At 42.5% G+C, this 24,682-nt stretch overlaps 2 protein-coding genes across 4 annotated transcripts; one reads left to right on the top strand and one right to left on the bottom strand.

Moving 5' to 3' along the window:
* Positions 1 to 21,254, bottom strand: LOC109871447 (FGGY carbohydrate kinase domain-containing protein-like). Of its 3 annotated transcripts, none has more exons than XM_020462344.2 (4): positions 20,851 to 21,254; positions 18,409 to 18,615; positions 14,650 to 14,878; positions 1 to 147 (listed from the first exon to the last, which is right to left on the bottom strand). In XM_020462344.2, the coding sequence occupies exons 1-3, from the start codon at positions 20,854 to 20,856 to the stop codon at positions 14,804 to 14,806; spliced, it is 288 nt and encodes a 95-aa protein (XP_020317933.1). In that variant the 5' UTR covers positions 20,857 to 21,254; the 3' UTR covers positions 1 to 147; positions 14,650 to 14,803. The 3 variants fall into 3 exon arrangements, with proteins under 3 accessions (XP_020317933.1, XP_031663044.1, XP_031663043.1); XM_031807184.1 differs by lacking the exon at positions 1 to 147 and adding an exon at positions 13,979 to 14,425; XM_031807183.1 differs by lacking the exon at positions 1 to 147 and adding an exon at positions 13,979 to 14,425 and having other exon boundaries at positions 18,409 to 21,254.
* LOC109871765 (transcription factor AP-1-like) lies at positions 21,129 to 24,658 on the top strand. The gene has a single exon (XM_020462755.2). It carries the CDS (start codon positions 23,176 to 23,178, stop codon positions 24,124 to 24,126), a length of 951 nt encoding a protein of 316 aa, XP_020318344.1. The 5' UTR covers positions 21,129 to 23,175; the 3' UTR covers positions 24,127 to 24,658.
* The last annotated feature ends 24 nt before the right edge of the window (positions 24,659 to 24,682 follow it).

Below are 24,682 nucleotides of genomic sequence, written 5' to 3'. Positions count from 1 at the left end.
TTCGAATCACAGATGTTTATTAACAAAACAGGGGGAAGGCAGACGACAGGTCAAGGGCAGGCAGAGGTCGGTAATCCAGGGCAGTGTCAGACAGGTACAGAACGGTAGGCAGGGTCAGGGCAGGCAAAGTGGTCAAAACCGGAAAAACTAGAAAAACAGGGACAAGAGATAAACAGAAGTACGGGAAAACAATGTTGGTAGGCTTGATGAGACAAGATGAACTGGCAACAGACAAACAGGAAACACAGGTATAAATGCACAGGGGACATTGGGGAAAATGGGCGACACCTGGAGGGGGGTGGAGACAAGCACAAGACAGGTAAAACAGATCAGGGTGTGACAATACTTGAGATTCTTCAAAGTAGTCACCCTTTCTTTGCCTTGATGACAGCTTTAAAAGATTAATGCTTTTCCAACAACTTGATGGAGTTCTCACATACTGTATGCTGAGCACTTTTTGGCTGCTTTTCCTTCACTCTGTGGTGCAACTCATCCCAAGCTATCTCAATTGGGTTGAGGTCAGGTGATTGTGGAGGTCAGGTTATCTGATGCAGCACTCCATCACTTTCTGTCTTGATCAAATAGCTCTTACACAGCCTGGAGGTGTGTTGGGTCATTGTCCTGTTGAAAAACAAATGATGTCCTACTAAGCGCAAACCAGACGGGATGGAGTGGTAGCCATGCTGGTTAAGTGTGCCTTGAATTCTAAATAAATCACTGACAGTGTCAACAGCAAAACACCCCCACACCTCCTCCACCATGCTTCACGGTGGGAGCCACACATGCGGAGATCATTCGTTCACCTACTCTGCGTCTCCCAAAGACATGGCGGTTGGAACTAAAAATCTCAAATTTGGACTCATCAGACCAAAGGACAGATTTCCACCGGTCTAAATAAAATAAAATAAAATTGAATGATATTTGTCATATGCACCAAATACAACAAGTACAGACCTTATCGTGAAATGCTTACCTACAAGCCCTTAAACAACACTGCAGTTCAAGAAAGAGTAAAGAAAATATTTACCAAATTAACTAAAGTAAAAAACTAATAAAAAGTAACACAATATAGTAACAATAAAGCGGTATGTACTGGTACCGAGTCAATGTGGGGGGGTACTGGTACCGAGTCAATGTGCGGGGGTACTGGTACCGAGTCAATGTGCGGGGGTACTGGTACCGAGTCAATGTGAGTACAGGTTTATTCAAGGTCATATATAATAAACAGCGAGTAGCAACAGTGTACAAAACAAATGGAGGGGGGGGGGGTGATGTCAAGGTAAATAGTCCGGGGGCCATTTGATGAATTGTTCAGCAGTCTTATGGCTTGTATAAGCTGTTAAGGATCCTTTTGATCCTAGACTTGGCGCTCCGGTACCGCTTGCCGTGCTGTAGCAGAGAGAACAGTCTATGATGTAGGTGACTGGAGTCTCTGACAGTTTTTGGGGCTTTCCTATGACACTGCCTAATATAGAGGTCCTGGATGGCAGGAAGCTTGGCCTCAAGGATGTGCTGGGCCATACGCACTACCCTCTGTAGTGCCTTACGGTCAGATGCTGAACAGTTGCCATACCAGGTGGTGATGTAACCGGTCAGGATGTTCTTGATGGTGCAGCTGTAGAACTTTGAGGATCTGGAGACGCATGCCAAATCTTTTTTTTATGGCAGTTTTGGAGCAGAGGCCTTTTCCTTGAGCGGCCTTTCAGGTCATATCGATATAGGACTCGTTTTACTGTGGATATAGATACTTTTGTACCTGTTTCCTCCAGCATCTTCACAAGGTCCTTTGCTGTTGTTCTGGGATTGATTTGCACTTTTCGTACCAAAGTACGTTCATCTCTAGGAGACAGAACGCGTCTCCTTCCTGAGCGGTATGGCGGCTGCGTGGTCCCATGGTGTTTATACTTGCATGCTATTGTTTGTACAGATGAACGTGGTACCTTCAGTAGAAACCTCCACAAGTCTGGTTCATGCTTGGGAGCAATTTCCAAACGCCTGAAGGTACCACGTTCATCTGTTATTGAGACACTTGTTTGTGGTCATTAGCCAGTCGTTTGAAAGAAGTGGCCTGTTAACTCAGCTGTGTGGGATTTGAGCATTCCTCTGTCTCACCCGGACAACACCGGCGGGGAGGAGATTATGCTTTGATCCTGTACTGCAGTGTTTCCCAACCTCGAGTACCCCCAACGGTACACATTTCTGTTGTAGCCCTGGACTAACACACCTCATTCAACTTATTGAGGGCTTGATGATTAGTTGACAAGTTGAATCAGGTGTGCTTATCCGAGGCTACAACAGAAATGTATGCTGTTGGGGGTACTCAATGTTGGGAAATACTGCTGTACAGCACTGGGAACAGGAACGTACATTCCTCTACAGCCACCTGGACCGTTCGGCCAGCAGGGGACAGGAGAGGTTAGAGACGTTATGGGGGAAACAATAAGCGGAAATCAGAGAGAGAAAGTGTGTGTGTGTTATGTATTCTCAACAAAAAAAGAAAAACAGCCCTTTTTCAAGACCCTGTCTTTCAAAGACAAAAGAACGGTCGTTAAGACACTAACAGCTTAAAGACGGTAGGCAATTAAGGTCACAGTTATGAAAACTTAGGACACTAAAGAGGCCTTTCTACTACCTCTGAAAAACACCAAAAGAAAGATGCCCAGGGTCCCTGCTCATCTGCGTGAACGTGCATTAGGCATGCTGCAAGGAGGCATGAGGACTGCAGATGTGGCCAGGGCAATAAATTGCAATGTCTGTCGTGTGAGACGTCTAAGACAGCGCTACAGGGAGACAGGACGGACAGCTGATCATCCTTGCAGTGGCAGACCATGTGTAACAACACCTGCACAGGATCGGTACATCCGAATATCACACCTGCGGGACAGGTACCAGATGGCAACAACAAATGCCCGAGTTACACCAGGAACGCACAATAACCTCCATCAGTGCTCAGACTGTCCACAATAGGCTGAGAGAGGCTGGACTGAGGGCTTGTAGGCCTGTTGTAAGGCAGGTCCTCACCAGACATCACCGGCAACAACGTTGCCTATGGGCACAAACCCACCTTCGCTGGACCAGACAAGACTGGCAAAAAGTGCTCTTCACTGATGAGTTGCTGTTTTGTTTCACCAGGGGTGATGGTCAGATTTCTGTTTATCGTCGAAGGAATGAGCGTTACACCGAGGCCTATACTCGAACAGGATCGATTTGGAGGTGGAGAGTCTGTCATGGTCTGGGGCGGTGTGTCACAGCTTCATTGGACTGAGCTTGTTGTCATTGCAGGCAATCTCAAAGCTGTGCATTACAGGGAAGACATCCTCCTCCCTCATATGGTACCCTTCTTGCAGGTTCATCCTGACATGATCCTCCAGCATGACAATGCCATCAGCCATACTGCTCGTTCTGTGTGTGACTTCCTGCAAGACAGGAATGTCAGTGTTCTGCCATGGCCAGCGAAGAGCCCGGATCTCAATCCCATTGTGCACATCTGGGACCTGTTGGATCGAAGGGTGAGGGCTAGGGCAATTCCCCCCAGAATTGTCTGGGAACTTGCAGGTGCCTCGGTGGAAGAGTGGGGTAACATCTCACAGCAAGAACTGGCAAATCTGGTTCAGTCCATGAGGAGGAGATGCACTGCAGTACTTAATACAGCGGGTGGCCGGCCACACCAGATACTGACTGTCACTTTTTATTTTGACCCCCCCTTTGTTCAGGGACACATTACTCCATTTCTGTTCGTCACATGTCTGTGGAACTTCTTCAGTTTATGTCTCAGTTGTTGAATCTTGTTACGTTCGTAGAAATATTTACACGTTAAGTTTGCTGAAAATAAACCCAGTTGACAGTGAGAGGACGTTTCTTTTTTTGCTGGGTTTATTTATTCCCGTTCTGAACAGAACCGAAGACAACCTGAGTTTATATGTACAGTGCATTCAGAAAGTATTCAGAACCCTTACCATTTTCCACATTTTGTTACATTACAGCCTTATTCTGAAATGAATTTAAAAAAAATTCCCCCTCATCAATCTACACACAATACCCCAAAATTGGGTATTTTTTTAGACAAATGTATTGAAAATAAGTATTCAGATATTCAGATCCTTTGCCCTGAGACTTGAAATTGAGCTCAGGTGCATCCTGTTTCCATTGATCATCCTTGAGATGTTTCTACAACTTGATTTGAGTCCACCTGTGGTTAATTCAACTGTGGAGATGGGAGAACCTTCGAGAAGGACAACTTTCGTGCCATTGTGGATTGCGTAGATGATTACAGGTCTCGTCCCGTGTGATAATCATTGTGCTATTGTTATTTATTAGAGATACTCCTCACTCTTTTGTTTGGGTTTCAACCCTGTGTGTTGTATACGTGTTTGTTTGGTCTTCGTCCCCGTGCCTCTACACGGCACGCTGTGGGTAAAGACATTTTTAAAACTATTACACATTCCTGCACCTGTCTCCCGACCCTTTATACCAATGTGACAGCAGCACTCCATCAATCAGGCTTTTATGGTAGAGTGGCCAGACAGAAGCCAGTCCTCACTAAAAGGCACATGACAGCCCGCTTGGAGTTTGCCAAAATATATCTAAAGGACTCTCAGACTATGAGAAACTCGATCAAACATCTCTGAGAGACCTGAAAATATCTGTGCAGTGACGCACCCCACCCATGGTAGAAACTCCCCAAATACTGGTGTGCCAAGCTTGTAGCATCATACCCAAGAAGACTAATAGGCTGACTACACCGCTCGCGTCGCGTGCACGAGCGTTGAAAAATGTATTTTGAAATCTATATTATTCAAGTATTGCACCCACTCTGCTCGCGCACACCAACGAGCGTCTGTGTTGCCAAGGGCTAAAATAGAAGTCAGTTCTATTTGTGACGCAGATCGTGCTGCAAGTCCTGCCTCTCCCATCTCCTCATTGGTTTATAGAAGCAGGTACCCACGTGCCATCTCCTCATTGGTTATACCCGCGTAGGTGACTGAATGACGAACGAGGTCAGTGGCGGTAATGCACCTAATTTCAGAAAAATGCCAATTGCAATATAAAGTCAAGAGAAGAAAAAGCCTAGAAGGAGGCGAGATGACTAGAAACGATTCGGTTGACTGTTTTATGTGTGGATTAATTTTCAGAGTAGAGGACCTTGTGCATTTCAGGTAAAATAACAACTCACTGTTTATATCCCAGAACAAATTAGCTAGCAACAGCAAGCTAGCTAAATAGGACAAATTAGCTAGCAAGTGCAAGCTAGCTAGCTAAATTGCCATAAATGTTTAATGCTTTTCGACCGGTCCCCAAATTAATGTAATTGGTTCAGAGTTTGTTTTGATATTTTATCTTGCTTGTAGTGATCGCATTTGATGTGGGGGGCCAAAATAAATATATGCACGATGGCGCACTCGCGCAGCCGGTTTGGGTTCGGTGTAAACTGTAATCACTGCCAAAGGTGTCCAACAAAGTACTGAGTAAAGGGTCTGAATACTTATGTAAATTTGATATTTGTTTGTCCTTTTTTTATAAATTTGCAAAGAAAATAAGTATTTTTGCTTTGTCATTATGGGGTATTATTGTGTGTAGATTGAGGGGCGGAACAATTTAATCCATTTTAGAATAAGGCTGTAACAAAATGTGGAAAAAGTCAAGAGGTCTGAATAGATTCCGAGGGTATTTTCATAGATATCTTAAAGCACTTTATAGATCTAGTTCCCCCATTCGAAGGGAATAGATCATCATAACTATTTGGACATATTTCAGCTATATGGCTCTAGTTGAACAAACCTAACGCAATAGTAAATCTAAGTGCTGGCGGTAGCAACATAGGTTCAGGGGTGTGTCAGAAATATTTTTGCAATTTTCACAACCGGAATTATGGGCGCAGTAGCTGGTGGTGGCACGAAAGGGCTGGGTTTTGATGAATAAACAAGCTGTGGGTGTGTAGAGGCTTGGCACCTCACTGGCCAATCAGAACGTTCCCCTTGACTAAATATGTGGTTGCTTCAAGTTGTGTATTTACAGTCTTTTATGTATTGCATTGTCTTCAACTCCAATTCAAATGTTAGTCCATTATAGCCTAGTTCATTAAATAGCCTGCCCGGTATGTTGAACATGTTTGCAGTCCACATTGTTCTATTTGCATTACTTAAATATGGAAGTACATTTTTAAATATAGGCTATAGGATTTACACTGATATAGGGGCTAGTCCTACTGTAAATTAGTCTGGATATGGACATACCAAACGTAGTCAATAAGCAAGTTTAGGCTATTGATAAGGTCTTCAGGACAGTGTATGATTCTAATCAAATTTGACTGAACTAAACAACAACTTGTTTTAAATACAGTTAGGCACCATAATTGCTCCCCATGGGCATAACACAGACAAGGCAAATTAAGACTATGGAGGGCTTTTACGCACATCCAAACTTTTCATAGGAGCTGGACAAAGATCCAATATAAAGAGAAAGGGGGAATGTCCACTGACCGCTATACCGCTCGCAAATGTAATGGTTTATAAACATCATGGAACAGTCTTGCATATCATTTTTGCACTTCTCCAGGAATAGCAGATGGATTTACATTGCATTCGAGCCATGTACGTTCCTCACTACAAACCGATGGGAGGTGAATCTTTCTAAATAAGAAGTATAATATTATAAATCACTCCTCTCGTCTCGTGGCACTGGCACTGTGTGCACGCGTAGGCCTTCACGTGCAACATTTGCACGTCTATACAACATACTAGGCTCCTGTTAATTGTGTCGTTGCCTATGTGCGAGGCAGATTCTAAAAACAATCTGCAGTTGATACGGCATTATAGGAAGACTGAATAGTTTGGACGGGAGCGTGTCTTTGGTAATCGGACGAGGAGCGCTCTATGAAAATGGGGATGGACAGCCGACCTGGAACAAGCGAAATGAAATATGCAGGTGTGTGAATTGTAAATAATGAAAATGCATGAAGGCAAACAACTCCAAAATATTTCAAAGCACTCTCAGTAGACCATTTAAAACCCCTTTATTCATAGGCTACTTGGCTGAATGCCCAGGATAAAAATAGACACATATCCAATGCTGCTAAACCAGCATTGATTAAGGGGTGGATAGGCTATGCTTGGTTTTTATTCAAATTAAACTAAATGGGGGGGGGGGGGATTCATTGGCACAAAAGGCACTTTTCTCTTCCCATGGGCACTGTATGTCATGGCTGAATAGGCTGCGCTTCTGCTCTCAGAATCCATGCCATTATATCAACTGCGTTACTGCTTTTTGTGGGTCTTGAAACATCCCATTAGCACTGCATGAAATTGTCACTTTTGCAAATGTAAAAAAAAAGCTCAATCTGCAGATGCTACATCCATTTTTGGATTTATAAATTAGTCATATGAACCCATTCATTATGGAAGAATTTAACTCATAAATGCTTCATGAGTTTAGTTCAACTGTCATACCCCATCACTACCCAAAATATATTTATTTGACTCCATTGTTTGTAAACAAAGTAAATGTTAACAAACACCATATAGCAGCAGAGCATGGTTAAAACCATAATTTTGATACCATGAATCCGTAGCTCTGTCTATGTATTTGAGAGTGGTTACATTTCTCAAGCCCCATTCCTCGTTTTTTTTACCGAAATGGGTGGGGAGTGAGCTTTGTTATTGTTTCAACTGCTGATTGCTGCTTCAAGGACACGCCTAAAAAATGTCCACCCTTCCCATCTCAGGGCAAACGAGTTGATGTTTGGCAGGTAAATTGCTTAACCTGGCGTTAAGGGCTGGAAAATGCCAGGGCGCATTCTATTTGTATTTTTTTTTATGACGAAATTGTAAACTAACGTGTGTTTGACACTTGCGCCTCAATGCCAGCCGGATATAGAACCCATAGTGTATTACAGTAGTCAAGTTTGGTATTTGGTTACATATTCCTTGCACACAGAACACAATGACTATATCAAGCTTGTGACTTGTGAATGGTGAATAACGTATTGTCATTTTGGAGTTACTTTTATTGTAAGTAAGAAGAGATGTTTGTGAACACTTCTACATGAATGTGGATGCTATCATGATTGTGGATAATCGTGAAGGATGAGTAAGAAAGTTACAGAAGGAAAAAGTCATACCCCGCCCCCCCAAAAAAATGCAAATCTGCCCCCATTATTGGTGATGAGAGATTAGCATGCTTTGATGTAGCCTCTAACTTTCTCATTCCTCATTAAGAAAAATCCTGAATGAATCATGAATAATCATGGCCTTATCAGGTTTGATTTAGAAGCGTTCAGAAACACCTTATATACTCACTTTGATACTCATTCACCATTCAGTTCCTATTGGGAAAAACATTACCCCAAACAAACTGCACATGCATCCAACGAGTTTGTAGAGTCACAAGCTTGATGTTGTCATTGTGTGTTAGGATTATGGGACCAAATACACTTTGTACTACTACACTATAAGTGAAATTTGTCCACATACTTATGACATCTTCAAATGGGTGGACTAGATCTATAAAGTGCTTCCATTTCTAAATGGAAAGCAGATATGCATGAAAATACACAAATAAAGAGGTGACATTCTGTATTGTCACCTCTTATGAAACATTTGATCTCAAATCCAATGTTGGAGTATAGAGACAAATGTAACATTTTAGCATCACACCCTAAATACATATGTACAGGAGTGTGTTGTTGTCTGTCAATTCTCTGTGTAGCATGGTGCTTTTTCATTAGCAATCTATTTTGTAAAGTGTATCAAGTAATTCAGCTTCTTAGCAGCTATTGGAACTACAGTGCCTTGCAAAAGTATTCATCCCCCTTAGTGTTTTTCCTATTTTGTTGCAGGCCAAATAGGCCAAATTGGTTAAGTAAAATGTAAAAAATTACTTGTTTCAATTTTTTTTAAATAAAAACTGAAAAGTATTGCATGCATATGTATTCACCCCCTTTGCTATGAAGCCCCTAAATATGAGCTGGTGCAACCAATTACCTTCAGAAGTCACATAATTAGTTAAATAAAGTCCACCTGTGTAAAATCTAAGTGACACATGATCTCAGTATATATACACCTGATCCGAACGTCCCCAGAGTCTGCAACACCACTAAGCAAGGGGCACCGCCAAGCAAGCGGCACCATGAAGACCAAGGAGCTCTCCAAACAGGTCAGGGACAAAGTTGTGGAGAAGTACAGATCGGTGTTGGGTTATAAAAAAAATATCAGAAACTTTGAACATCCCATGGAGCACCATTAAATCCATTATTAAACAAACCTGTCAAGAGATGGCCGCCCACCAAAACTCACGGACCAGGCAAGGAGGGCATTAATCAGAGGCAACAAAGAGACTAAAGATAACCCTGAAGAAGCTGCAAAGCTCCACAGCGGAGATTGGAGTATCTGTCCATAGGACCACTTTAAGCTCCACAGAGTTGGGCTTTACGGAAGAGCGGCCATAAAAAAAACATTGCTGAAAAAAAGAAATAAGCAAACATGTTTGGTGTTCGCCAAAAGGCATGTGGGAGACTCCCCAAACATATGGAAGAAGGTACTCTGGTCAGATGAGACTAAAATGTAGCTTTTTGGCCATCAAGGAAAACACTATATCTGACGCAAATCCAACACTTATCACCCCGAGGATACCATCCCCACAGTGAAGCATGGTGGTGGCAGCATCATGATGTGGGGATGTTTTTCATCGGCAGGGACTGGGAAACTGATCAGAATTGAAGGAATGATGGATGGTGCTAAATACAGGACAATTCTTGAGGGAAATCTGTTTCACTCTTCCAGAGATTTGAGATTGGGACGGAGGTTCACCTTCCAGCAGGACAATGACCCGATGCATACTGCTAAAGCAACACTCGACTGGTTAAAAAATGTCTTGGAATGGCCTAGTCAAAGCCCAGACCTCAAATCCAATTGAGAATCTGTGGTATGACTTAAAGATTGCTGTACACCAGCAGAACCCATCCAACTTGAAGGAGCTGGAGCAGTTTTGCCTTGAAGAATGGGAAAGAATCCCAGTGGCTAGATCTGCTTATAGAGATCTTATAGAGACATATCCCAATACTTTCACAAGACACTGTATATAATGCCTCTGATCATTAATAAATCACAGGTGGACAGACATTATTTCAAGCAAAAATGTTACCAAGCTAGAAAAACTGGTTTGCCCAAGGGGTTTGTTCTAACTAAGCCAGAAAGTTAAAACAAACTAACCCATGCTCTTACTAGATTAGTGGGTTCAGGCGCCTACAGGCACATACGACTTAAAGGAAAACTCCACCCAAAAACTATCTTTTGGTATTTGTTTCATTAGTCCATTGTTGATATAGTCTTAAGATTAAGGTTTATGCAGTGCCTTCAGAAATAATTTCAAATGGATTCAACTGAGATGTTGTCACAGGTCTACACAAAATAGACAATAATGTCAAAAAGGTATTATGTTTATAGATTTTTTTTTAAATTACAAATGAAAAGCTGAAATGTCTTGAGTCAATAAGTATTCAAACTCTGTTATGGTAAGCCTAAATAACTTCAGGAGGAACATTTTGCTTAACAAGTCACATAATAAGTTGCATGGACTCACTCTGTGTGCAGTAATAGCGTTTAACATAATTTTTTAATGACTTCCGCATCTCTGTACCCCACACATACAATTATCTGTAATGTTCCTCAGTCGAGCAGTAAATTTCAAACACAGATTCAACCACACAGACTAGGGTGGTTTTCCAATGCCTCGCAAAGAAGGGGCACCTATTGGTATATATCCCTTTGGTGAAGTTATTAATTACACTTTGGATGGTTTATCAATACACCCAGTCACTACAAAGATACAAGCGTCCTTCCTAACTCAGTTGCCGGAGAGGAAGGAGGCCAATGGTGACTTTAAAACAGTTGTAGAGTTTAATGGCTGAGGATGGATCAACAACATTGTAGTTACTCCACAATACAAACCTAAATGGAGGGTGGTAGGTAGCCTAGTGGTTAAAAGCGTTGCACCAGCGTTGCACCAAAGGTTGCTGGTTTGAATCCTCAAGCAAGGTAGGTGAAAATATGTTGTTGTGCCCTTGAGCAAGGCGCTTAACTCTAATTGCTCCTATAAGTATCTCTAGATAAGCATGTCTGCTAAATTACTAAAATGTATAACATTTAAATGACAGAGTAAAAAGAAAGAAGCCTGTACAGAATAAAAATATTCTGAAACATGCACCCTGTTTGCAATAAGCCACTAAAGTAAAACTGCAAAAATGGAACATTATGCCTTGAATACAAAGTATTATGCTTGAAGCAAATCCAGCACAACGCATCACAGAGTACAACTATATCTTTTCAAGCATGTTGGTGGCTGCATCATGTTATGGGTAGGCCTGTCATCGGCAATAACTAGGGAGTTTTTTGGGGATATAAAAGATACTGAATAGAGCTGAGCACAGGCAAAATCCTAGAGGAATACCTAGTTCAGTCTGCTTTCCAAAAGACACTGGAAGAAAAGTTCACCTTTCAGCGGGAAAATAATCAAAAACACAAGGCCAAATATACACTAGAGTTGCTTACCAAGACAATATTGAATGTTCCTGAGTGGCCTAGTCACAGTTTTGACTTAAATCGACTTGAAGATCTATGGTAAGACTTGAAAATATCTGTCCAGCAATGATCAACAACCAACTTGACAGAGCTTGAAGAATTTTTAAAAGAATAATGTGCAACTATTGCACAATCCAGGTGTTAATTTAAGAGACTCACAGCTGTAATCACTGCCAAAGGTGATTCTAACATTGACTTAGGGGTGTGAATAAATTAGATATTTCTGTATTTCATTTTCAATACAATTGCAAACATTTCTAAAAACTTGTTTTCACTTTGTCATTAAGTGTGTAGATGGATGAGAAAAATAATAATAATCAATTTTGAATTCAGATTGTAACACAACAAAATATGGAACAAGTCAAAGGGTATGTATACTTTCTGAAGGCACTTTAACATAAGAAATACAGCCGGTATGATGCAAATAGTCTGGGTGGATATTTTATTAATTGTTCAGCAGTCTTATGGCTTGGGTAAAAGTTGTTAAGGAGCCTTTTGGACCTAGACTTGGCACTCCAGTACCACTTGCGGTGCGGTAGCAGAGAAAACAGTCTTATGACCTGGGTAACTGGATTCTTAAATCAGTTTTTGGGCCTTCCTCAGACATCGCCTATTATATACAGTGCCTTGCAAAAGTATTCACCCCCTTGGTATTTTTCCTATTTTGCTGCCTTACAACCTGAAATTAAAATAGTTTTTTTTGGGGGGGGTTGTATCATTTGATTTACACAACATACCTACCACTTTGAAGATGCAAAATATTTTTTATTATGAAACAAACTAGAAATAATACCAAAAAACAGAACTTGAGTGTGCATAACTATCCCCCCCCCCAAAGTCAATACTTTGTAGTACTTTGTAGGGGCGGCAGTGTAGCCTAGTGGTTAGAGCATTGGACTAGTAACCGAAAGGTTGCAAGTTCAAATCCCCGAGCTGACAAGGTACAAAATCTGTCGTTCTGCCCTTGAACAGGCAGTTAACCCACTGTTCCTAGGCCGTCATTGAAAATAAGAATTTGTTCTTAACTGACTTGCCTAGTTAAATTTAAAAAAAAAAGGTAGAGCCACCTTTTGCAGCAATTAAAGCTGCAAGTCTCTTGGGATATGTCTTTATAAGCTTGGCACGTCTAGCCACTTCGATTTTTGCCCATTCTTCAAGGCAAAACTGCTCCAGCTCCTTCAAGCTGCTCCAGCTCCTTTAAGTCATACCACAGATTCTCAGTTGGATTGAGGTCTCGGCTTTGACTAGGCCATTCCAAGACATTTAAATGTTTCCCCTTAAACCACTCAAGTGTTGCTTTAGCAGTATGCATCGGGTCATTGCCCTGCTGGAAGGTGAACCTCCGTCCCAATCGCAGATCTTTGGAAGACTGAAACAGGTTTCCCTCAAGAATTGTCCTGTATTTAGCTCCATCCATCATTCCTTCAATTCTGACCAGTTTCCCAGTCCCTGCTGATGAAAAACATCCGCACAGCATGATGCTGCCACCACCATGCTTCACTGTGGGGATGCTGTTCTCGGGGTGATGGGAGATGTTGGGTTTGTGCCAGACATAGCGGTTTCCTTGATGGCCAAAAAGCTCAATTTTAGTCTCATCTGACCAGAGTACCTTCTTCCATATGTTTGGGGAGGCTCCCACATGTCTTTTGCCAACAACAACAAAAAAATCGTATTTTTTTCTTTAAGCAATGTCTTTTTTATGGCCACTCTTCTGTATAGCCCAGTTCTGTGGAGTGTATGGCTTAAAGTGGTCCTATGGACAGATACTCCAATCTCCGCTGTGTAGCTTTGCAGCTCCTTCAGGGTTCTCTTTGGTCTCTTTGTTCCCTCTCTGATTAATGCCCTCCTTGTCTGGTCCGTGACTTTTGGTGGGCGGCCCTCTCTTGGAAGGTTTGTTGTGGTGCATTATTCTTTCAATTTTTTTAACAATGGTTTTAATGGTTTCGGATATTTTTTTAGAACCCAACCCTGATCTGTACTTCTCCACAACTTTGTCCCTGACCTGTTTGGAGAACTCCTTGGTCTTGATGGTGCCGCTTGTTTGGTGGTGCCCCTTGCTTAGTGGTGTTGCAGACTCTGGGGCCTTTTAGAACAGGTGTGTATATATACTGACATCATGTGACAGATCATGTGACATTTAGATTGCACATGTGGACTTTATTTAATTATTTATGTGACTTCTGAAGGTAATTGGTCACACCAGATCTTATTTCGGGGCTTCATGGCAAAGGGGGTGAATACATATGCACGCACCACTTTTCCGTTTTTTTATATTTTAGAATTTTTTGAAACAAGTAATTTTTTTCACTTCACCAATTTGGCCTATTTTGTGTATGTCCATGACATGAAATCCAAATAAAAATCTATTTAAATTACAGGATGTGATGCAACAAAATAGGAAAAATGCCAATGGGGGTGAATACTTTTGCAAGGCACTGTAGGTCCTGGATGACAGGAAGCTTGGCCCCTGTGAGGTACTGGGCCATATGCACTGCCCTCTGTTAGGCCTTGCGGTTATATGCCGAGCAGTTTCCATACCAGGAGGTGATGCAACCAGTCATGTTCTCGATGGTGCAGCTGGGGACGCAGGATCTGGGGACGCATGCCAAATATTTTCAGTCTCTTGAAGGTGTGTTTGGACCATGATAGTTTGTTGGTGATGTGGACACCAAGGAACTTGAAACTCTCCACCCACTCCCCTACAGCCCCGTCAATGTTAATGGGGGCCTGTTCCAGGTGAAAGGTATGTTGTTGTTTTGGTGGATATGATTTTGCTGTAAATAAGCTGATCTTTTCACAGCCTGCTTCTGCAGCTTGGGGTAGGCTGCATGACCTTTCACCACATGGTCAATCTGAGGTAGGAGGAAAAAAAGTGTGGTTTTGTGGATCTAGTTTGAGCAAACCTAGTCATCAAGGCTTACTGTGTAAAAAAAATGTCAGTGTATAATGAATATGTAGCTGATTACTTCAGGTCACAACTACATGGTTTTCTTTCTCTCCTTCTAAAAAGGAGACTGGGACACCAGGTGTGTGGGTTCTCAGGCCAATCAGTGACATGAATTGATCAATTACCTACCAGGTATGGAGAAGAGAAAACCCCAGCAAAACAGCAGCTCTGCAGGGCCAAGGGCCTGTAGTTGAATAAGCCTGATCTAGCAGGACCCAGGCGGCGCAGAGCTGAAATGACTAGTCTTCCAGTAGGACTCTGTCCTCCCTCGTTGAGCCACAGGTCAGGCACCATGGCGGACAGGTAGGGTCTCCACACCCCCGGGACAATCAGGGGCACCTGACTGATCTGAAACACCCTGGGACAGAAGAACACATAGGGGGCCACTGAGCTATGTGCTTCAACACAGCTTGTACAGGCTCCCTAAACAGTGTTTTGTTGATTTTAAATAAGCTCTTTTGGTTTGAATAATATAGAGTTTTTATTGTATATATATTGTGTTTTGAGCCACGGATTTACAGCTTGACTGACACGTTTTTGGCTGGCTAACTAGCTTTTTGGCTTGGCTAACTAGCTAGCTAGCAGGCTAATATTTTTGTCTGAAAAATGCATCTGGGCACAGTACTGCCTTTTTTTGTTTCACCTGGTTGCCAATTCCTGATCTTCTGAGAACATAATTTGACGAGTCGCCTGAAGTGTGAGAGGAATGGAAGAGGGAGGAATACAGCAGGGCTGAGGCAGAGCGCTCATAGTGAGGAAGACTGGCTACTATTTATACTGTATTGCTTTTAAATCTTTTAATGAATTTGTATTTTATTAACACTTTGTTCTAGCTAACTATTTGTGTTGGTAGCTATCAAGTAAACACAATGATCACAACAATACAAAGCAAAGAGGCACTGAGTTTGAAGGTAGGCCTTGAAATACATCCACAGGTACACCTCCAATTGACTCAAATGATGTCAATTAGCCCATCAGAAGCTTCTAAAGCCATGACATTTTCTGGAATTTTCCAAGCTTTTTAAAGGCACAGTCAAAGTATTGTATGTAAACTTACCCACTGGAATTGTTATACAGTGAATTATAAGTTAAATAATCTGTCTGTAAACAATTGTTGGAAGAATTACTTGTTTCATGCACAAAGTAGATGTCCTAACCGACTTGCCAAAACTATAATTTGTTAACAAGACATTTGTGGAGTGGTTGAAAAACAGGTTTTAATGTCTCCAACCTAAGTGTATGTGAACTTCCTACTTCAACTGTACACATATATACACATCTTTTTTTATATACACTGCTCAAAAAAATAAAGGGAACACTAAAATAACACATCCTAGATCTGAATGAATGAAATATTCTTCTTAAATATTTTTTTCTTTACATAGTTGAATGTGCTGACAACAAAATCAATGGAAATCAAATTTATCAACCCATGGAGGTCTGGATTTGGAGTCACACTCAAAATTAAAGTGGAAAACCACACTACAGGCTGATCCAACTTTGATGTAATGTCCTTAAAACAAGTCAAAATGAGGCTCAGTAGTGTGTGTGGCCTCCACGTGCCTGTATGACCTCCCTACAACGCCTGGGCATGCTCCTGATGAGGTGGCGGATGGTCTCCTGAGGGATCTCCTCCCAGACCTGGACTAAAGCATCCGCCAACTCCTGGACAGTCTGTGGTGCAACGTGGCGTTGGTGGATGGAGCGAGACATGATGTCCCAGATGTGCTCAATTGGATTCAGGTCTGGGGAACGGGCGGGCCAGTCCATAGCATCACTGCCTTCCTCTTGCAGGAACTGCTGACACACTCCAGCCACATGAGGTCTAGCATTGTCTTGCATTAGGAGGAACCCAGGGTCAACCGCACCAGCATATGGTCTCACAAAGGGTCTGAGGATCTCATCTCGGTACCTAATGGCAGTCGAATCAAATCAAATTTTATTTGTCACATACACATGGTTAGCAGATGTTAATGCGAGTGTAGCAAAATGCTTGTGCTTCTAGTTCCGACAATGCAGTAATAACCAACAAGTAATCTAGCTAACAATTCCAAAACTACTACCTTATAGACACAAGTGTAAGGGGATAAAGAATATGTACATAAAGATATATGAGTGAGTGATGGTACAGAGCGGCATAGGCAAGATACAGTAGATGGTATTGAGTGCAGTATATACATATGAGATGAGTATGTAAACAAAGTGGCATAGTTAAAGTGGCTAGTGATACATGTATTACATAAAGATGCAGTAGATGATATAGAGTTCAGTATATACATATACATATGAGATGAATAATGTAGGGTATGTAAACATTATATTAGGTAGCATTGTTTAAAGTGGCTAGTGATATATTTTACATAATTTCCCATCAATTCCCATTATTAATGTGGCTGGAGTTGAGTCAGTGTGTTGGCAGCAGCCACTCAATGTTAGTGGTGGCTGTTTAACAGTCTGATGGCCTTGAGATAGAAGCTGTTTTTCAGTCTCTCGGTCCCAGCTTTGATGCACCTGTACTGACCTCGCCTTCTGGATGATAGCGGGGTGAACAGGCAGTGGCTCGGGTGGTTGTTGTCCTTGATGACCTTTATGGCCTTCCTGTGACATCGGGTGGTGTAGGTGTCCTGGAGGGCAGGTAGTTTGCCCCCGGTGATGCGTTGTGCAGACCTCACTACCCTCTGGAGAGCCTTACGGTTGTGGGTGGAGCAGTTGCCGTACCAGGCGGTGATATAGCCTGACAGGATGCTCTCGATTGTGCATCTATAGAAGTTTGTGAGTGCTTTTGGTGACAAGCCGAATTTCTTCAGCCTCCTGAGGTTGAAGAGGCACTGCTGCGCCTTCTTCACGATGCTGTCTGTGTGGGTGGACCAATTCAGTTTGTCTGTAATGTGTACGCCGAGGAACTTAAAACTTACTACCCTCTCCACTACTGTTCCATCAATGTGGATAGGGGGGTGTTCCCTCTGCTGTTTCCTGAAGTCCACAATCATCTCCTTAGTTTTGTTGACGTTGAGTGTGAGGTTATTTTCCTGACACCACTCCGAGGGCCCTCACCTCCTCCCTGTAGGCCGTCTCGTCGTTGTTGGTAATCAAGCCTACCACTGTTGTGTCGTCCGCAAACTTGATGATTGAGTTGGAGGCGTGCGTGGCCACGCAGTCGTGGGTGAACAGGGAGTACAGGAGACCACCCTCACGGAGTCTGTTTCTGACCGTTTGAGCAGACACATGCACATTTGTGGCCTGCTGGAGGTCATTTTGCAGGGCTCTGGCAGTTGTCCTCCTGCTCCTCCTTGCACAAAGGTGGAGGTAGCGGTCCTGCTGCTGGGTTGTTGCCCTCCTATGGCCTCCTCCACGTCACCTGATGTACTGGCCTGTCTCCTGGTAGCGCCTCCATGCTCTGGACACTACGCTGACAGACACAGCAAACCTTCTTGCCACAGCTCGTATTGATGTGCCATCCTGGATGAGCTGCACTACCTGAGCCACTTGTGTGGGTTGTAGAATCCGTCTCATGCTACCACTAGAGTGAAAGCACTGCCAGCATTCAAAAGTGACCAAAAGATCAGCCAGGAAGCATAGGAACTGAGAAGTGGTCTGTGGTCAACACCTGCAGAACCACTCCATTATTGGGGGTGTCTTGCTAATCCACCTGTTGTCTATTCCATTTGCACAACAGCATGTGAAATGTATTGTCAATCAGTGTTGCTTCCTAAGTGGACAGTTTGATTTCACAGAAGTGTGATTGACTTGGAGTTACATTGTGTTGTTTAAGTGTTCCATTAATTTTTTTGAGCAGTGTATTTCAAGGATTTTGCACACAAATATCTCAGGCTGTATACCAATGAATTGTGTATTAGTGTGATTAAATCAGACTATCCTAACACCTACCCTAACTGTGCTACAGCCCTTAGACCAGATGTCAGTGGATGACTGGACATAATTGTCTGAGTGAGGCTCCCAGATGGTGACAGGCTCCTCTGCAGTAGTCTTCATCTGTCCCTCCCTGGTGACCAGAGCAGCGCTCACTCTGGCTGTCCCCATGCCCACACCCACATAGTGCCACTCTACTGGGTCTGACTCGACCATGAACAACACCTGCAGGAGAGAGAGAAATCATTAACGAAGGTTACTAGGGTAAGTCCGGATCTGTTTTTTTATAGGTTATGGTCCCAAACATTTAATTAAAACATATAAACATATGTAGAGACTCATTGATAGAGTGTAAAAATACCAAAACTATTGCACCATGGTGAGTGATATTTTTTTGCGTGGAATTTCAACCATAATTTTGGACTCCATTTCAGTCTGCTGCATTAGACAATGTATTGTGCAAAACACAGCTTCCTAAACATTTGATTTAAACAGGGACAACACGACGGGAAACTAACTTTTTTGAAACATTACTTTACATCGAAGTTCACAATTTATGTTGATAACAACGTTCTGGTTTCCAACGGAACGCATTAGTGGCCAAAAAGGGTAGTCGCTGTGGTCTCGCATACCAAGGCATGTGTGTATTCATTCAGACGATTCTGTTGCGAAATATTTCTTAAACGGAAGTAAAAGAAACGAAACGGGGAGGGACTTGACTGAATTTGTCCAATAGAAAATCTTGTTTTAATTACACCCTAGCCCAGAGAGGTTACTCTCTGGTTTGGTCAGCTTCGTAAACAGTGAGTCTGCGACACTGGCAGCTCATTATCCTACACACACAAATCTGAAATTACATTAGCCCACTAAATGTACCGAATCTAAAGACTTTAGGTCAAATGCACCGTTTTGAAATTCGGTACATAGCTCCCTCTCCTCACAAGGAACAAATTTGCCTCAGGGACCAATAAGGTCTGCCATGATGGATTTTTATGAATTTTGTTAAAACGCTACTCTTCTGGCACCAAATGACTGATCTGCACAAAAGTCTCTCAACACAATATTTTCCAGACTAGCACCTAAAATAACATGGCCAATAAACACTCACGTGGGCGTGGTCTGGCTCATAAATGTATATAAATCTGTAAAGGATATTCGTATTGTAACACAATTTGGTACACATGTTGCAAACACTGTTAAGACTCAATATGTCTTAATCTGTTTGATTCAGAGTGCTGAAATTTGGCATACATGCTCAGGGATACGAGTCTAGCTAACATACATGCTCTCTCAGACACCACTGGCCTGATTTTGACAAAACATGGGTGAATGACGCATCTTGCCATAGAGAAACCTCATTTACAACAGTACACGGTTTGGCCCAAGGGGGGCATTGCATACTTCGTATGGGGGCGACATGTTTACTGTTGCCTTATTTTAAAGTGAGGATGTCGGGAAACTAATCTATATGTATAAAAAATGCTCTGCCAAGATTAGACCTTCAAATGGGATTGACCTCCAATTGAAAAAAAGACATACACTTCTTAGAAATAGGTGATAATAACATAGATAAGTCAGGGTCATTAGAGTCTAACACAGATTTTTTTTAAATCATTCAGTCAGAATTGGAAGACAATCCTATTGACCCTGCCAAGACTACAAGGGCGAATACAGTATCTTACTATTGTGTTATTTTCTTAGAAAGTATAAACACTTAAAGCCAAGGGCAAACAGAGAAGCAGTGCACAGTTAGCAGGCTGTGTTAGGGCCATGCATAAATAGAGGGGAGAGAGAATAGAGGAAGGAGAGGATGGAGGAAAACATAGCAGCAGGACAGGAAGAAACAGATGGTCGTTAACAAACACTGTAGACATACACGTGAGTGAGTGAGTGAGTGAGTGAGTGAGTGAGTGAGTGAGTGAGTGAGTGAGTGAGTGAGTGAGTGAGTGAGTGAGTGAGTGAGTGAGCGGGCAATCTAACTTTCCTCTATTCATGAACAACAAATGCAAAGGGCACTCTCCACATTTTGGATAGAGCAGAGCACAGACAGGAAGAGTGTGTTTTCATGGGCTAAGGATCCATCACTTTCCAACAAAGGGCAGCTTATGGCAGCTGGATCTAAACTCTTGATTACGCCTCATGTCCACATGCATCAAACTCTTTACTTTCCTGCGGAAGTCATTCATTGTCAATGAAGCAGTCGCTTCAACGCTACGTTGGGGGTGCCACAATAGGCTGCGGTGCATTCTTTGTACCACATGCATTCAATATTTTCCACTCGTGGGTTGCTTTACCGTGTGGTGGTACAAACAGAAGCACAGTCACAGACTCTAACAAGCTTAGCTTTTAGCTACTGTAGTTGAAAAGCGAAGCACATGTGCGTCAAGCACGGACAATGTGGACTAGACATCCAGCAAAACAAAACGCATATGCATCTGGTGGACATCGAGCAATACAGACCTCCATGCAGTGGAAGCAGCTGGCTGAGCCAGGGGGAAGAAGGTGGTGTTATCTAGAGGTTACCCATCAGGCCACTGAACAGGAAGCAGGGACAGAGGAACAGGAAGTATGGCCAGGTCAGCTGTAGGCTGATGGGAAAAATTCCCAGTTACAGTAATAAACACAGCAGCGTGCTGGGGGATATGTGTAAACCTATTTTATCTTCAGCAAAGAGACTGCTGAGAGACCAGTCTCGAGTCTTGCTAGCTCCATACAGAGAATGCAGGTGTGTGTTTTTCTTTTTGGGCTTATGTGTGTTTGATCTGTCTCTGTGACTGTGTGCATGACTATGGTATTGGAACTTTGTTGTTGAATCCATTTGTTGTTAGTATCATTATCGTGACAGGAGGAACAGACTTTCCAAAATATTCCAATCTGGAATTCACACTGAAGGTGTCAATATCTCCAAATGGTGGTGGTTGTTCTGCTGTCAAGGCAACCTGAAGACAAGTGTGTCATCTCAGGGTTGATCTCACAGCAAGGACAGAGCAGAGACAATACCAGTGCTATCAGTGTATGAGTTTGCTTGAGACTGAGGAGCAACACTGAGGCCCATTGAGATCTACTGGGACTGGAAGGAGTTTCTCCACACATGGTATATTATAGACAGATCATAAGACATATTTCCATCTATTCAGGGAAATAATGAAAAACGTAGTTCGAGAGTTTACATTCAGTAATGCTAATACCTAGGATATGCATTTGCATGGTAGTACCTATGTAATTACAGTGTAGAAACACATTGTTGCTACATACAGGTAACTGCCAAAATAATGGAAGCACTTGAGGGATGCAAAGTACTGTATATTGAAGACAGGTTCTTCCACACAGGTGTGGTTCCTGGGTTAATTAAACAATGAACATCCCATCATGCTTAGGATCATGTATATCATGTATATTATTTTGGCTTCCATTTCTTTGTCCGCATAGGATGAGAATGCCCCCATCCACAGGGCACGAATGGTCAATGAATGGTTTGATGAGCATGAAAACGATGTAAACCACATGCCCTGGTCATTTCAGTCACCCGAGCTCAACCCAATTGAACACTTATGGGAGTTTTCCACCACCATCAACAAAACACAAAATTATGGTATTTCTTGTGGAAGAATAGTGTTGCAACCTTCCGATAGAGTTCCAGACACTTGTAGAATCTATGCCAAGGTGCATGGAAGCTGTTCTGTCTCGTGGTGGCCCAACACCCAAATAAGACACTTTGTGCTGGTGTTTCCTTTATTTTGGCAGATGCCTACCTGCTATACCTATACTTGAAGCAACCCTTAAAATGTGAGGCACAATGTTCTATTTGATATTCATTTGAACATTTTCCTTCCCCTATATAACCAATGCAGAATGGATCACCTGAAAAGCAAAAAAAAAAAAAAACGTATTACTTGTTTAAAAAAACATATCTTTCTCTGGGTAATTGTGTTAGTATATAATTTCCCATTTTTTGCATGAAATATAGCTCAGTATTTGAATTATTTATTTGATATCGTTTTTTTGCGAATCTTTATCAAGGGTGACAATAATTTGTGTGGTGACTGTGGTGCCAAATTGCCACGCTTCCACCTACAAAGTCAAAGAGCAAAAGAAGGAAAGCAAATATTGTGAAAGCTGTTATTCAAAAGAAAATCTAGTCAACCTGATTAAGATTTGGTTGCGAAATAGAGCGGGTAACAATATTTTCAAAAACAATACGTAATCCCAGAGGACACCGCTCCTTTTACTGCATTACCTAATCCCATCAACCATTGCGGGAGGCGGGAACAATGCTGGTTGTCCACGCAACGTGCATGTCATTACAAAAAGTAACGCCCATCACATCATCTCAAACCAATAGGAAGCCTTAGAAATTACATCATTGTTATTTTCAGTGTAGCAGCAGCATAGAAGTGGATAAAGTTCGTCTCCACGTTGGAAGTGCTAGAAAGTACATTGTATCGAGTGAGATACAGCATCTGCTTAGAAAAGAAAAGCTTTATTTCAGTTGGCAAATCGAATAAAACAATTCTTAATTGAAAAGACGTATATCGATTGAGGAAGTGAATATTTTTGTTTGATACTATTCTTCTTTTATCAAGTCTCAAGAAAAGTTTCCACGTAGGACATCAAAAGTTGTCCTCCGTCTTGAGTTTCGAATATTAGTCTACTTGTCCTAAAATTGTCAAAAGATTGGGGACATCGGATTGCAGTTTATCACTCCAAATTGTTTATTGCAATTTCAACAGTTGATGCGTTTATTTTTTCCCAACAACTATCTTCGAGATAAAGACCAGTCAATTGATGCCCACCAAAATGGAAGCTACATTCTATGACGAATCGGTAAATGGTCAGCAAGGCGCCGTGGGTGGATATCATGGGTTTAACCCGAATAGTATGAAGCAGAGTATGACACTGAACCTCAACGACCCTAAAATGTTTAAACCTCATCTGCGGGCGAAAGCTATCGATATACTGACGTCCCCTGATGTGGGATTATTAAAACTGGCCTCTCCGGAATTGGAAAGGCTCATCATCCAGTCCTGCAATGGTTTGACGACTCCGACCCCAACTCAGTTCCTCTGTCCCAAGAACATCACCGACGAGCAAGAGGGTTTTGCTGAGGGTTTCGTGAGGGCGCTCGCGGAGCTTCATTATCAACAGCATATGCCTAATGGCAGTTGTGACTCTCAGACGAATGCTTCCAACGACATGGCATCCGCATCTACTGTATTGGACAGTCCTATACCCTACAGCTGCACCGTGCGCCCCGAGCCACCGGAATACACAAACTTGGGCCTTTTCAATCGGGCTGTCAGCTCTGCGTCGGCACCTACCGGCGACAGACACTCTTCCGCCAGTTACACGTCCGTCCCGTCCCAAACCCACATCGAGACCCAGCTGCCAGCCCAGCACCCACGGCTACAGCCATTCAAAGAGGAGCCACAGACGGTGCCCGAGATGAGCGGCGATACCCCTCCGATGTCTCCTATCGACATGGAGAGCCAGGAGAGGATAAAGGCCGAGAGAAAGCGCATGAGGAACAGGGTGGCCGCGTCTAAATGCCGGAAAAGGAAGCTGGAGAGGATCTCGAGGCTGGAGGACAGGGTCAAAAACCTGAAGACGCAACACACAGAGTTGGTCTCTTCTGCCAACGTGCTCCGGGACGAACTGGCACTGCTCAAACAGAAGGTCATGGACCATGTTAACAGCGGGTGCCAACTCATATTGACGCAGCAGCTCCAGGCGTTCTGAACAGCCATAAGACATTGCGGTTTGAGTGAGAGACTTTTCGTTATGGGACCAAACGCAGCTCATATAGGGGCGTGTTCTTCGTCTTTGCGCCCTGACAGAATGGCGACAAGAAAAATATACGTATTCGTGGAATAAATGGGCTAGTGGTGGCTACGGCCAACAAACAGTGGCAATGCCTGTTGATCGATTACGAGTTCTGACATTGTCTAGTATGTATATAGACCAAGTCTAGCACTGAGTTTTCTTACCAGCGACACGTTGTACAATGTAACACTATAACGTTACGAGACATTGCTTTATTGACACACCTTGTGCGAGGATTGACCCAGAGGTGTTTGTACAAGGACTGACACAAAGCTGCCTTACTTTCTTAACATTTACATTAATACCATTTTGTGAAAAGGTTCAAACAATTGTTAGACCTGAATGAATACTTTATCATAATACTATTTTTATGCCTGTCTTTTGAGCACTTCAGAAAATACAAATATACGACAAATACAATGTGGAATAAAAAGTCATGAATTGAGAATATTGTCTTTGTTATAATTATAAA

This window comes from Oncorhynchus kisutch, linkage group LG27 (assembly GCF_002021735.2).
Source record: "Oncorhynchus kisutch isolate 150728-3 linkage group LG27, Okis_V2, whole genome shotgun sequence".
Taxonomy (NCBI): Eukaryota; Metazoa; Chordata; class Actinopteri; order Salmoniformes; family Salmonidae; genus Oncorhynchus; species Oncorhynchus kisutch.
Note: the sequence above shows the minus strand (reverse complement) of the source record. Positions and strands in the feature narration are given on the sequence as shown.